The 14,050-nt window shown below is 32.0% G+C and overlaps 1 protein-coding gene across 2 annotated transcripts; it reads left to right on the top strand.

Moving 5' to 3' along the window:
• The first annotated feature begins 2,587 nt into the window (after nt 1–2,587).
• On the top strand, nt 2,588–13,477 carry GPR65 (G protein-coupled receptor 65). 2 transcript variants are annotated; one of them, XR_007950601.1, is made up of 3 exons: nt 2,588–2,660; nt 11,687–11,811; nt 12,331–13,477. XR_007950601.1 is itself a non-coding variant. In XM_051977457.1 (2 exons), exon 2 carries the CDS (start codon nt 6,826–6,828, stop codon nt 7,810–7,812), a length of 987 nt encoding a protein of 328 aa, XP_051833417.1. In that variant the 5' UTR covers nt 2,590–2,660; nt 6,676–6,825; the 3' UTR covers nt 7,813–8,654. The 2 variants fall into 2 exon arrangements, 1 of the variants encoding a protein (XP_051833417.1); XM_051977457.1 differs by lacking the exons at nt 11,687–11,811; nt 12,331–13,477 and adding an exon at nt 6,676–8,654 and having other exon boundaries at nt 2,590–2,660.
• Nucleotides 13,478–14,050: the final 573 nt, after the last annotated feature.

The following is a 14,050-nucleotide window of genomic DNA, read 5'->3' as shown; positions in this document are numbered from 1 at the left end:
ATCCTGGGGATCTCTGAAACCCTTTTAGAAGGTCTACAAAATCAAAAATAGTTTTTATTTCCAATATGGTAAATGTCTATAAATATAATCCAGATAAACAAAAACTTTGGAGAGATCCTCAATAATTTTTAATAGGATAAAGATACTGAAAACAAAAGTTTGAGAACCACTGCTATACAGTGATCAATTCTGATGGATGTGGCTTTCTTCAACAATGAGATGAACCAAATCAGTTCCAACTGTTCAATGATGAAGAAAGCCATCTATACCCAGAGAGAGGATCTTGGGAACTGAATGTAGACAACATAGCATTTTCATGCTTTTTGTTGATGTTTGCTTGCATTTTGTTTTCCTTCTCAGGTTTTTTTTTTCTAAATTTGATTTTTCAGCAAGATAACTGGATAAATATGTATATATATAATATATATTGGATTTAACACATATTTTAATATATTTAAATTGTATTGGACTACCTGCCATCTAGGGGAGGGGGTGCAGGGAAGGAGGGGAAAAGTTGGAACAGAAGGTTTTGCAAGGGTCAGTGTTGAAAAATTACCCATGCATGTGTTTTGTAAACAAAAAGCTTTAATTAAAAAGAAAGAAAATGAGGGGGTTAGACTAGATATCTAACATTTATCTTAGCTTTAGTTCTATGTTTCTACATGTCATAGTTGTTAAAATTCAGCTTAACTCCCATGTTTTAGCAAAGTTTCCCTTTGCTTAGTATCTCCCTACTAATGACACAATTAAAATTAAAAGTCTTGTATTTATTGTAAGACAAACATTTCCCCATTTGGTTTTAAAATATTCAGCGCCCTTTCAAAGAAGAGAAACTTAGGCTTCTCTGAGTGGCACTCCTTCCCCATAATTCTCATAACCCTTGTGTTGTTCTTACTACATTCTTCCTTTGTTTAATACTTATTTTTGCATATATATTATCCCTCATAACAGATCATAAACTTCTGGAGGAATGGAACTATTGTTTTTTATCATTGCATTCCTAGTACCTTCTACAATGAATCCCTTGAACTTGTTTAAAAATTTTGTAATTACTTCTAAATGTTCAATAAAAGTTTATTGCAATAAATTTTTTAAATAAAAAATAGGGGAATTCCATTCCTCAAATGATGGTTTCCTTCTTTATTGGTGTATCAATTCAGATATGAACCACATATGAGATTTTAAAATTAGATTGAAAGCAACTTCTCTGAAATAAACACTTTTTTCAAAAGTTCTGAATACTAATTTACCTCCTTTTAAATCTTTCTTCAACTGTGGAATTTGTAACAGTAAAAATTCTCTGAAAAGTCTCCCATGCCTGTAGAGGGTCGCAGATAGTGGGGGAACTCTGAGTGAAGTATAAGACCCCTCAGCCCAGAGGAAATCTGCTAAAAATATCTGATTTGGCTCCCCATTTTCCTTATGGAATTTCTCACCTCCCTTCCTGGGAAGTCAGGGAGGATGTGACTACCTGAGTTCTATTTGAAATAAGGATACTTACAGCAGGGTGCTTACTCAGTGTGATTGATGAAGTAAAGGTTCTCTGGTTCACATATATTTAGTGTGATATAATGATGTAATTACTTTAGTTGTCATATACTTAGTATGAAGCAATGATGTAATCATACTGAGATATTTGAGGGCTGAGAGGACTGGAGATGAGATCTCATATCTCAGACTCAGACTCATACACAAAGGAGACACAGAAATGGAGACAGAAACAGAGATCCTCCTGGTGGCTCTCCTGCCTTCATCATTCCTCCACCTAAGACCAAGGCTCATCCAGACATCCTCCGGAGAACTAGTCCAGACATTACACATTCCTCTAACCTTTCTTCTTTCTATATTTTACTTTCAGGTTTCCCTAGTGTCTTTCAAATATCCCACAAAATATTTTCCCCAATCTCCCTTAAGTCTAATATCTTACTCTGTTGATTATTTTCACTTCATCATAATATATATATATGTTTGTGTGAATGTGTATATACATGTGTACACATAAAATCATATATGTGTGTGTTATATATGTTTGTTGGGATTTGAACAGTCTTTTTCTTAGATTATGAATTTCTTGAGGTCAGGGGTTGTCTTTTACATTTCTTTATATCCCCAACACTTAGCACAATACCTAGCACAAGACATGATTAATCAATCTTTATTGATAGACTGGCTGACTCTTTGGACTATCATCACATTGAGAGTCAAATCCTTTCTCAAGTTCATTTTTTTTTCCTGTCTCACTATATTTTCTAGTTTTCATCTGAAACAGTTTATTTATTTGTTCAGAGTGTGACATTCAGTGAAACCAGTATCTGATTTAGTCTTATAGGAGCCAGTTTTGATCAATCCAAAACTGTGAGGTTTTCTTATTATAGGAATGCTCAATAGAAGGAAAATATATTTAATTTTATTTCATGCAATAATTTTTAAGTTAGAATGAGAAGAGTTTTCTTCAATTTACTTCAGAAAAATAAAAAAAAAGGTTATTAAATATCTGGGAGATGTCCCCTAAACTTGAGTTATGATCATTTTTTCATATCAAAATGCTGCTTCCTCAAATGCCCGCAATTTCCTGTCTCTGTAGGCAGTGCTGCTTTCTTTAAGTGAGCAGATTTATTAAGTATCTCAGCCAAAAGAGTTACTACCACAGAGACACCTGGGTAAGTAGAGAGAAGACAATTAAAAAACTGTTTCTGTTAGTATGATTATGCATGTTTGTATTTTTATATAAAAAAAACTAGCATTTAGAAAGAGAATTTAATATTACTTATATACTCACATAATTTAACAAGTCATTGTTATAGCAAGGCACAAATGAGGAAGAGTAGAAGTTTTCTCTACCCTGAGTAATGGTCAGCAGATTTTAAAATAACAACTTAGAAGTAATGAGGAAAGAATCTCCAGATTCAAAGAAAGAAAAATGAAAAATACCTTTCCTGATGTTTTACATTTAATTTCTTTTTCAAGTAATTTGTTGGCAAATTTTTGTTCATGTTAAGTCCATGTAGTCTAGAAGAAAGCAGGCTAAATTAGCTATCTGGAAGTATTTCTAGCTTTTAAAGCTATTTTTACTTTTTCGTCATCTGCAAAATGATGCAATGATTCTTTTTCATATTAAATATCACAAAGATTAGAAGGTTTTAAACTATTACTGGAATATTATTTAGAACAAAAGAAAAAGTAAACTGAGCACTACTGTGATTTTAGTGAAAATGTTGTATTTTTATTACATTGTCAACTATCTCCGTCAGTATGTTAACATGGAACAAGTCATTTAACCTCTGGGTACCTAGAATGTATTTAATAAATTTTTCTCACCTTAGGAGTTCTTTCCCTGGGGAAATCACAGTTTCTTCATATATTCTATCATTTTAAAATTAGTTATGATTGGATTCTTATATTTTCTTGTTTTGAAAAATTTCTTTATTCTTTAACCTACAGTTAGATTCTTATTATTTTCAGGTTCTTCTCAAGATGCAGATTTTAATTTACTTTCAGTAAAAAGGAAGTAGAAAATTTTTTAAAAATTTAATTCAAAACTACTTTTTAAAAGTTTTCTCCAAAGTCAGTTAAAATTACCCCAAAATTATTTTAAAAGATATATAAATTATGAGAAGTGTATATTCCACAGCAATTCTCACAACACTTATTATTTCTTAACAACCTATTATTTCTTAACAGTTTACTAATAGAGAAGTCAACTTTCATTATGCATTTATATTCATTATTATGGCGTAAGCTTTTTTCTAGGCTGTGAGAAATGATTCATGGAAACATTTCTTCCCTCCTATTTCTTTAGCAATACAGGTACTCCAATTGTGTGGGTCTCAAGAAAATCAGTGGAGATTTACATCTAGCTTTAGTAAAATCTCACCTTGTTTTATCAAGATTATATTTCCTTATGCTCTATGACAGGGGAGGACCTTAGCTTGGGGATACGGAGAGCTTTATAAATCTTGCCACCAGAGCATTATAAATCTTGCCAAAAACATTCTTTGTCATCTTATCTTTGAAAATCTTATACATTTCTATATGTATATATAGACTATAAGCCTGTCTCCATGGACTTGAGAACAGCTAGTAAAATATCCAATAGGTTCATTATACAGGTTCATATATTTGATATTAAGCTTGTTATTAAAGAATGAACTAGTAAAATATACCCCAGACTTTAAAAACTGAACAAGGCTAAAAAAAAAAGATATATTGTTTTAAATACTGTCAAATATTAGAATAACAAAAAAAGATGCTTTTTATAAAACAACAAATTCATGTATCTTGTTTTTCATTTTAGAACAGCTAATTTTTTATTTTTTGAACTAATATGCTATATAGTCACCACAACACAGTAAATCTGGTTCTGCTATAATGCTTGTTTTGAAGATATAAATTTATTCCAGCTATATATACAGTTATTGAAAGATTAGGGAACATAGCAAAAATTTGGGAGTTGGTAATGGTTGATTTACTCAAAAAAACAGCAAGAATGAAAAAAAGCACTATTTCATAATAACTCATAAACTGTTACCCTTTTGACACTCATTTCCAAATCTTTTTCAGAGAAAAATTGCCATAATTACAGTATATCTTTTGATGTAGCAATAGTTGTGGACACAGGAATACTGGTCCTCATTCACACACTTTATCCCCGCTTCGGCCATGGTCATGGTCCCTCCCTACTCCACTACTCCCGTTGCACCCTGCCAAGGCCAACTTCTCCCATGTAATCATCAATTTGGCCAGCCTGGGCCCTATAGAAATATGGAAAACTATGGATGTTATGTTTATGTATTTCTTAACCATTTAATATATATATACAAATGTGTTTTCATTTTTATTAAATTCCTATCTTTCTTTTAATGGTTGACTGATAGTTTTGTTTTGTTTTTTTTAATCAATGGGTTCCTTGCCCCATTGATCCCCATAAGCACTGTGGTTTTTGTTGCATGATGATTTTTATGATTCTTTGATTTTAGCAGAACTAACTATATATAGATGGGAGCAGATTGCTGAAAATACCAGGAAATAAACTCTGAGGTCAGAAGAAATGTTCAGCAAGAGACAGGGTATCTGTGGCTCAAAAAGAGACAGGGCAGCACAAGTTGCAATTCAGGAAGAATTAACAAAGGATAGTCCCAAAGTTGATATTAATTATAGTCTTTTTTTTTTCTGTCAACATTTGAACTAAGATGAAGTCCATGAGCCAATTAATTATCTGACTTAGGGTTAGGAAATTCCTTTTAAATTCAGTTCCATTTCTGATTGGGATTCTGTATCTCCAAGGTCTATTTCAGAGTATCTTAGAGGGGTTAAGGGTGGGAGAGAGAAGGAAGACCCCCAAGGAGCTTATTAGTATATAAAGAATAGGCAAGAAAAAAAAAACCTAAGTGAAAAGAGCAATACTTTTGTCACTCAAACTTCTGGTATGCAATCCTACTTTTACTGTGTTTATCTGCTAGTAACAAAATCAACCTTTGTTCTGGTTTTCTGATGAACTCTATTTCCCTCCACCACCTCCGTGTTTGTATGTGTGTGTGTGTGTGTGTGTGTGTGTGTGTGTGAAAAGGTGATTTAAGTAGCAAAACAAAAAGTCTAATGGTATGCTGAAATGTCTGATATATCATATGTTAAATACACATAATTTAAATCATTCAATACATTGTTAAGATTTTTGATTGGTAATTTTTTTTTTTTAATTACAGACCTTTTAGCAGTGTTTATGACATTTTTACTTGGGCAATGTTATGTTTGAAATCTTCTGACCCCATGTTTTCTGTACTAACAAGTGCAACAGATGGATATGGTTTTGTTATTGCTTTTCTGTGCATATTTGTGTCTGCGTGTATATGGGGGGGGCAGAGAAGAAATACTTTTCCAATCTTATTTTATTAAGAATTATTCATTCCACTTGTGAAAAATAATAATTACAAACCTAACTTATTTTCTCTATGTTCCTCTATGACAGACACAACTATTTAGTTTCTTTTTTTTAATCTCCTAAATTCTATGATTTAATATTTGCTTTTTTTAAATATCAGAATTATACATCAAGGAATTTTTAAGATCCATAGGAGATTTAATGAAAAAGATAATTTGAAAATCACAAAACAACTAAGGAATACTTCCTTTTACACTAGCTCTTGAATATAAAAATGTCATAATTGTTTTATCTTTCCTTATAGAATTAAAGACATTTAAGAAGAAATTTCAATTTTTGCTAAACTAAAATATTAATTATTCTTATTGTACCTAAGCTAACTTGAGTTTATAGAGATTGAGAGACAAAATGTCCTATGTGAAGTTCATGTGATGAATTGGCTGATTGCTTTTTTCAGTTTTCTGGAACTATGATTACATGATATCAAGTTTTTTCAATCCAGCTGCTTATCTCAATTAATGGCCAGACACCAAGATATAGGTATTTGTGGGAAAATCTCTAGGCCCTAAGTATTTAATGACATTACAAAATAAGATTAACTGAGGATCTTAGTATATGACAAGAAAAAAAAAAGCTAATGATAAAAATACTTCCTCCTTTTCATAGACTTTCAAAGAATAACAACAATAGCTAGCATTTATGTAGCATTTTAAAGTTTGTAAAGTGCTTTATAAATATTATTATAGTTTCATAACAACCTTGGAAGTTAGATAATATTCTTATCCCTCATTTTACAGATAGGAAACTGAGGCATAAGTTCAATGACTTGTCCAAAGTCATGTATCCAGTAAGGGCCTGGGGTCAGATTTGCCTTCCTGACTCCACATCAGGAGCTCCATCCAGCATTCCACCCAGCAGAACTGAAGCTCTTACCACAAAAACAAATCATGAATAAAACTGATTGTATCGAAGAACAGCACCATATAGACCACTATTTGTTCCCCATCATTTATATTTTTGTGATGGTCATCAGCATTCCTGCCAATATTGGGTCTCTGTGTGTTTCATGCATGCAAGTGAAGAAGAAAAATGAATTAGGAGTTTACCTCTTTGGTTTATCACTCTCTGATCTCCTCTATTCATCAACGTTACCCCTTTGGATACATTATACTTGGAATGAAGACAATTGGCAATTTTCTCCTAACCTGTGCAAAATGAGTGCTTTCCTGATGTATGTGAATTTCTACAGCAGCACTGCCTTCCTTTCTTGCATCTCCCTTGATAGATACTTGGCAGTGGTCTATCCTTTGAAATTTCCCTACCTAAGAACAAGAAGAATTGCCTTTTCCATCAGCCTATCAATCTGGGTCATAGAAGCAATGTTCAATGCCATCATTATCTGGAAAGATGAAACATCTGTTGAATTCTGTGATACCAATAAGAATTATACTTTGTGTTTTGACAAATATCCCCTGGATAAATGGCAAAGTGACTTCAACATCTTTCGGACATGCACTGGTTATATGATACCCTTGGTTATAATTATATTTTGCAACAAAAAAGTCTACCAAGCAGTAAAGCATAATCAAGCTACAGAGAACCATGAAAAGAAGAGGATCATCAAGTTGCTTTTAAGTATCACACTCACTTTTTTCTTGTGCTTTACCCCATTTCATGCTATGTTGCTGATTCTAAGTATTAGAATATACACCCCAAACTTAGGCAAGCAGATATTTAAGCTTTATAGAATTACTGTTGCCCTAACGAGTTTAAATTGTGTGGCAGATCCAATTTTATACTGTTTTGTAAGCGAGACAGGAAGAACAGATATATGGAACATATTCAAATTCTGCCATCCATCACATAAATCTCAAAGAAAAATGACAGTCTCTATGTCTACAAAATACAGTATGGAATTAGAAATAGCCGAATAAAGCAGTGTTTTTCTTCTCCCTTCATCTCCTTCCATGGAGGATTTTTTAAAAATATATTCATTAAAAAATTTTTTTTGTTAGAATTCTCTACAATCCCTCCCCCACTCATTGAGAAGATAAGCAATGTGTTATCAATTAGATGGCTAGAGTGCAAAACATATTCCCATATTACCCATGTTACCAAAAAAAAAAACCAAACACTATATTTCAACCTGCACTAAAACTTCATTTGTTCTCTCTGTATAAGCAGAGTTCTTCAGAATTATCTTGCATCATTTTCTCTATCAGAACAGCTAAGATCATCACAACATTATTGTTCCTGTATATAATGTTCTCCTTGTTCTGCTTATCTCATTTTGTGTCAGTTTATATGTCTTCCCAGATTTTTTTGACACCATCCTTTTGCTTGTCATTTTGACAAGGGTGAACTCTGAAATTGTGTCCCCTTTAATCTGTAAAAACTGTATCCCCTTTGATCTGTAAAAGAAGGGAGATTGGAGGTCTCAGACTCCAGAGAGTGTGGGAGAAGGCATATTTTCCAGACAAAGCTTTTCCTAACATAAGCAGCATCAGTCAATTGGAAATCTTGGGCAAATCACTCCACATTGATCTTTTGGGTAGCCGGATCCCCATTCAGGAAACTCTAAATTCTGAAAAAAGCCTTCAAAGTGATTTTTATTCAGTTGGGAGATGCTGGTCTGATAATCAGCTCAAACTGCCCGCCAAGATCTGCTCATGACATAGGTTTCTGTTAACTCATTTTTTGCAAATCTCCTCATTAAGAGATTTGTTCTCTAAGAGAGCTTCTTAATGAAAAATAAAAACTTCCTTTATGTCACAGACTTTGGAGTTCTGGAATTCTTTCGCATTTGAACCTACACGAGCTGAGGGGATCTTTTCCCCTTCCCACACAGCATCAATTTGTTATAAAACAATAAATAGTATTTCATCACAATCATATACTACAACTTGTTCAGTCATTTGCCACTTGATAGACATCTCCCCAATTTGCAGTTCTTTGCCACCACAAAAAAAGGAATTGCCATAAATTTTTTTTTTACATATAGGTTTTTTTGTTCATTTGTTTCTACATTTTTCTTTAAGAAACAGACCAAGTAGTGGTATTTCTGGATTAAAGGGTTTGCATAGTTTTACAGCTCTGAGCATAGTTCCAAATTGTTCTCCAATATAGTTGGAATAATTCACAATAAAGTGGAATTTTTTTTCAAGTCATCAAGATAAAATTATGGTGATTAAAAAATCTGTTAGAATTAACACATAATTTAAATAGCATTACCAGGAGTGGATTATTTAATATAACCCATCTCACTTAATTAATCACCCAGAAGTGTGAGATGAGTGTGAATAAGACCTAGATATCACACTAGGTAGAATAGAAAGTCTGTTAGGATTATTTGAGACACTTGGTCAATCTTCTAGGTTTTAATATTTCAATAATTTTTAAGGCAGAGTTTATAAAAGGTATCATATCTCTGCTTTTCAAACAGAGTAAATTAAATGAAACCATGTAATTTTTTTCTTGATAATATTATTATCATCAGGAGCTAAAATTATTGTATTCTTGTTTTAGTACAATGAGGCAAACAATGTAGAGTTGTTTGCCCTCCAGGAATGAACTTACTCAGACTATACTTTTAGTTCTTGTCTGCTTTTTGTAAGTTTTCTCTCTCCTCTCTCATTAGCTATTAAAACAAAACAAAACAAAACATTATTTTCAAACACATATGCATAGTTTTCAACATTCACTCTTGTAAAACCTTGTGTTTCAAAATTTTTTTCTTCCTCCCCCTTTTCTATCCCCTCCCCCAGAATGCAAGTAATCCAATATATCTCATTATCTATTGTAATCTGCCACTTCTAGCTTTCATTGTCTCCCTTTGGACCTCTCTAATGTTGCTTCTAATCTATGGACCTAGAAATCAAACAATTAAATATATTGATTTTTTTGCTTTAAATACAAATAAATAAGAACAAAAAAACACGTTTTATAAAATAATGTGAGTGAAATTTAGCAGTTTCATCTATTTCAGGGGACTTTTTTTTCCCCTTTCAAAGCTTCAATTTTACTTTAGGTTCACAACTCCAATCCAGAGTGCTGAGTTTACCAGAAAACAAACCTCTAAATAAATTTACTGTATTTTTAAGTACATTTTTAAACTTCAGAAATGTGTTATATCAGATTTTAAATGAAAGAATAATTATATTTCAACATTTATAGTTTTAAATCTTTGAAGGGCACTATTATTTCACTGTCCTATCTTCATGAGCATCTAGTAAAGGTTGGGTAAATACACTTTCCTTCCTTGCCCAGTCTCAATCAAATTAAAATTCTAGAACTTTGAAATAGTTTTTCTTTCATCTTTTATTTTGACTTCATGACTTCCCTGTGGTTAACCTTCCCAAACTGTTTCTCACCACTAAGACACACATACACAGAAATACACACTTGTTATCTATCCATCAAGCTTTACTTATAACATGATTTAATGGAAAGAAAATAAAATTTGAATTAGAGGACCTTATGAGTCTCAAGCATATTATTTATTTATTTATTTTGGTGAGACAATGGCAATTAAGTGACTTGCCACATAGCTATTAAGTGTTAAGTATTTGAGGTCCCATTTAAATTCAGGTCCTCCTGATTTCAGGGTGGTCTATTCACTGTGCCATCTAACTACCCCTTCTCCAAGTCTATTATTTACCACCTGGGTAACTGGGCAAGTCACTTGAATTTTCTGAATCTCAATATCAAAATGAGAGGGTTTTAAACTAAATGACCTATGAAATTTCTAAAAAAAGAAACCCAAGAGTTCTGAAAGATATGATCCTATTCTGCAAAATTATCATTAACAAAAGCAAGATGTCTCTGCCTTTAGAAGCCTTGAACTTATTTGAATAATTAAAAAAGCATTTACTATGTACTTACTATGTGTCAGGCACAGGGTTTACATTCTAATAGGTAAACTGACAAGGTTGGACTAAATCTTTAGAGTTTCTTTCAGCTAAAAATCTAAAAATACTTAAATATTCTAGTTCACAAAAGATGTCCAATATGTATTTTGTTGTTTTCTTTCTTTCTTTCTTTTTTAAACAAACTTAGCAAATACCAAGCACATTCAAATAAACAAAATAAAAAGTATATAAAACCAAACTCTCAAATTTTTGTCCTTTGTAATAGAATATGTATATTAACTTAAAAAAGACAAAATATCTTTTAATTCCATTTTGCCCTATGATCTTTTTTCTTCTGTATAGTGTATATATCTGTATGTATACACACACACACACACCTACACACACACACACATACAGATATATGTATGAAGCATACATACACAAAACCTGTCATACACATATAAACATGTATGTATATGTATGTGTAGGCACATACACATAAGCATAAAGATATCTAACTATATATACATATGAACATGTATGTAATGTGTATGTGTTTAGATTGTATATATTTTATAACCATGATATACGTGTACATAGAATCTACTTACATGCATACATACATATATATATATGTATATATATACACTGCTTATGTATAAGAACTTATGCTAGGTCCTAAAGATTTCTTTGGGAAAAAAATTAAATTGTTCCTGGCTTCAAGGAGCTTTCATTCTTCTGGCTCATAGTGATACTTTAAAATATACTTTTGCTGAATTAAAAGTATAGCCCACCATAGACCATTTGTTCCTTTCTGAAGCAGTTTCTCTGCCCTCCATAAAGGAGAACTATGGGGAGGAATTTGGTACACTACTCTCTACTCCTCCAATCATATTTCTGCATATTAATCATAGAAATATCACTATTTAAAATGTCATTTTCATTTCTTGTTTTACAGTTCCTGGGTTTTCCCCCCATGGATATTTATGATTTATAAACACAAATTGAACATCTTTCACTAGCGAAAGGGTTGAGGGGTACAGGAACCTCTTCTCACCCACTGTAGAAGGCTTCCTATATAAGGTGAGTCCAGAATCCATGATAACTTTTGTCTTTAATATTCTCTGATTCTTGAGCAATGATTCCTTGAAAGTCTTATGACAGTATATCCTTTAATTGACATATTTCATTCCTTACCTTCTTTTAAAGTTTGTCTGGTGTCAAAGCAAGAAAAATTCCCCATGCCATTACAGTTTGATTTTTCAACAAGAGCAACAACAAAAAAGTCTCTTGTGAAATGAGCTATCTTTTTTTTTTTCCTCATCTCACCTATTGGTCTTTATTTTAAATTACAAAATCTGGTTTTTAAAAATAGAATATATGTTAACATACTATAAGCCTTATCTTCTTACAACCTTTATCTTACCATATGTGCCAAAGTACCTTCTCTCCCTGTCATCTTCACCATTCTGTTTTCCATGCATTTAGCTTTTATTTTTACTCCAGCTAAAACCATCCAGAGGTTGCTATAGAAACACAAGAGATATTGTAACACACTCTGTTGTGCAGGATTCTGTAATAATAAAATTATCTTTTCTCTAGGTACAACATCTGACTTTGGCATGAAATTAGAAGGTTGTTCTTCCAATAGAGAGCACATCAAAATACCTGTTCTTAGCCATCAACAAACTCATGTATGTACAAGAACTTGGGTTCCTTCAGTAAATCCTATATGCAATAGGATTTGACAATCATAAAATGTTTTTGCTTTTGAGAATTCTATTATCAACTATCTTTTGTCAAGAAGAAAAATGGCTTTCCCAGAGTTGAAATACCTGAGTGTTTTCACACTTTGTAAATCTACAGGAAGGTATATAATTTGAAGGTTTTCTTCCCACTGACAATGAAAAGGAAGCTATAGGAAGCAGATGGCTGTCTCAATTTTTCATCTTTGCTCTTGGACAGAATTTATTAATTCCATTGAAAAATCTTTGTTTAATCCATTTTTAAAAAAATCAAACATTCAACAAAGCATTTATTAATGCTCACTGTGTTACTAGTCACTGGGGTTAGAGAGAAAAGTGAAATGTCTCCTGCCCTCAAGAAGCTTATTTTCTGATTTCTTCTTGGTAGATACATATTTCTAAACAAGTCAAACTTCAGTGGGAAAACAACAACATTTCAAAAGAAGGCTAGTAAGAGGTTTTTTGAGGAAGAAAAAAAGTAGTTTAGAATAATACCTTACACAATTTCACTTTAAGGAACTAAGCTTGTTTCCCTTTTCACTTAGAAGTATGAAAGCATATGAATGAATAAAATGTATCAGCTAAATAAGTTTGAGGTTGTCCCTCTTCCATTGTGGAGGGTTTTTTGTGGGCTTTTTTGGCCTGATTCTATGTAAGTAAATATCCATTGAGATCCAGTGATCCTCAATTAGTTTTGGTTAAAATATTCCACCATTACTGAATTCCTAGAAGTTCATGGGGAAGTCCTAGTACGCGATTGCTGAGATGGCTCATAAAAGCCTATTTGAAGCAAAGTCTCTACAAGTGTTATCACATTTCTCTTTTTTCCAGCCTGTGAACTTTTTTAAAATTCTGAATTAAAGAACAATTAAAGAAAACACATTTCTACATGTAAAGTAAAAATATTTGTATATGAAACCATGAGTTTCTATGACATAAAGCTTGCTTTAAAAATGTTATAATTTTTATAGAGTTGAATTTATAACAATATTATTTCATTGTATTTACTATAATATTACTATGTAATAAATTTAACATGCTTTCTTTTTTTGATTTATTTAATATTTTCCCCTTACATTTAAACCATTTTTTCACATTTATTTAAAAATTGTTTGAGTTCTAGGTTCTTTCCCTTATGCCTACTCACAATTAAGAAACCACATGTGAAATTATGCAATTCAACATATTACTTTCAAAGCTGTATTATTTGTTGATGTTTCCCTCTTAATTTCTCTCTATGGATTCTAAAAGATGCTCCAATAATTTTATTTCTTTTCTCCTTTTTATTTTTTGCAACTTTTACTAGTTCCTCTCTTTCTTGCAAATCCTTCCTTTATTTCCCTAAACCTTCTCTGACTGCCAAAGAAAAAAAGAAAAAGAAAAAAAACACAATCCTAAGAACAAACAGTTCTTTTCTTTCTTTCTTCATTTGTGATTAGAAAACACACATGTCATTCCTATAGCCACTAGGTGCTGATATTGTTCTACCTATTTTAGGAAGAATTCTCTTAAAATTATAAGTCTACTTGTACTGGTTTCTTGTTCCTAAATAGAAGTGTTTGGGATCATGTTTTCAA

This window comes from Antechinus flavipes, chromosome 2, assembly GCF_016432865.1.
Source record: "Antechinus flavipes isolate AdamAnt ecotype Samford, QLD, Australia chromosome 2, AdamAnt_v2, whole genome shotgun sequence".
Lineage (NCBI taxonomy): Eukaryota > Metazoa > Chordata > Mammalia > Dasyuromorphia > Dasyuridae > Antechinus > Antechinus flavipes.
Note: the sequence above shows the minus strand (reverse complement) of the source record. Positions and strands in the feature narration are given on the sequence as shown.

Excerpts from the sequence above, each read along its gene's own strand:
- GPR65 (XM_051977457.1), top strand. The coding sequence starts at position 6,826 with ATGAATAAAACTGATTGTATCGAAGAACAGCACCATATAGACCACTAT.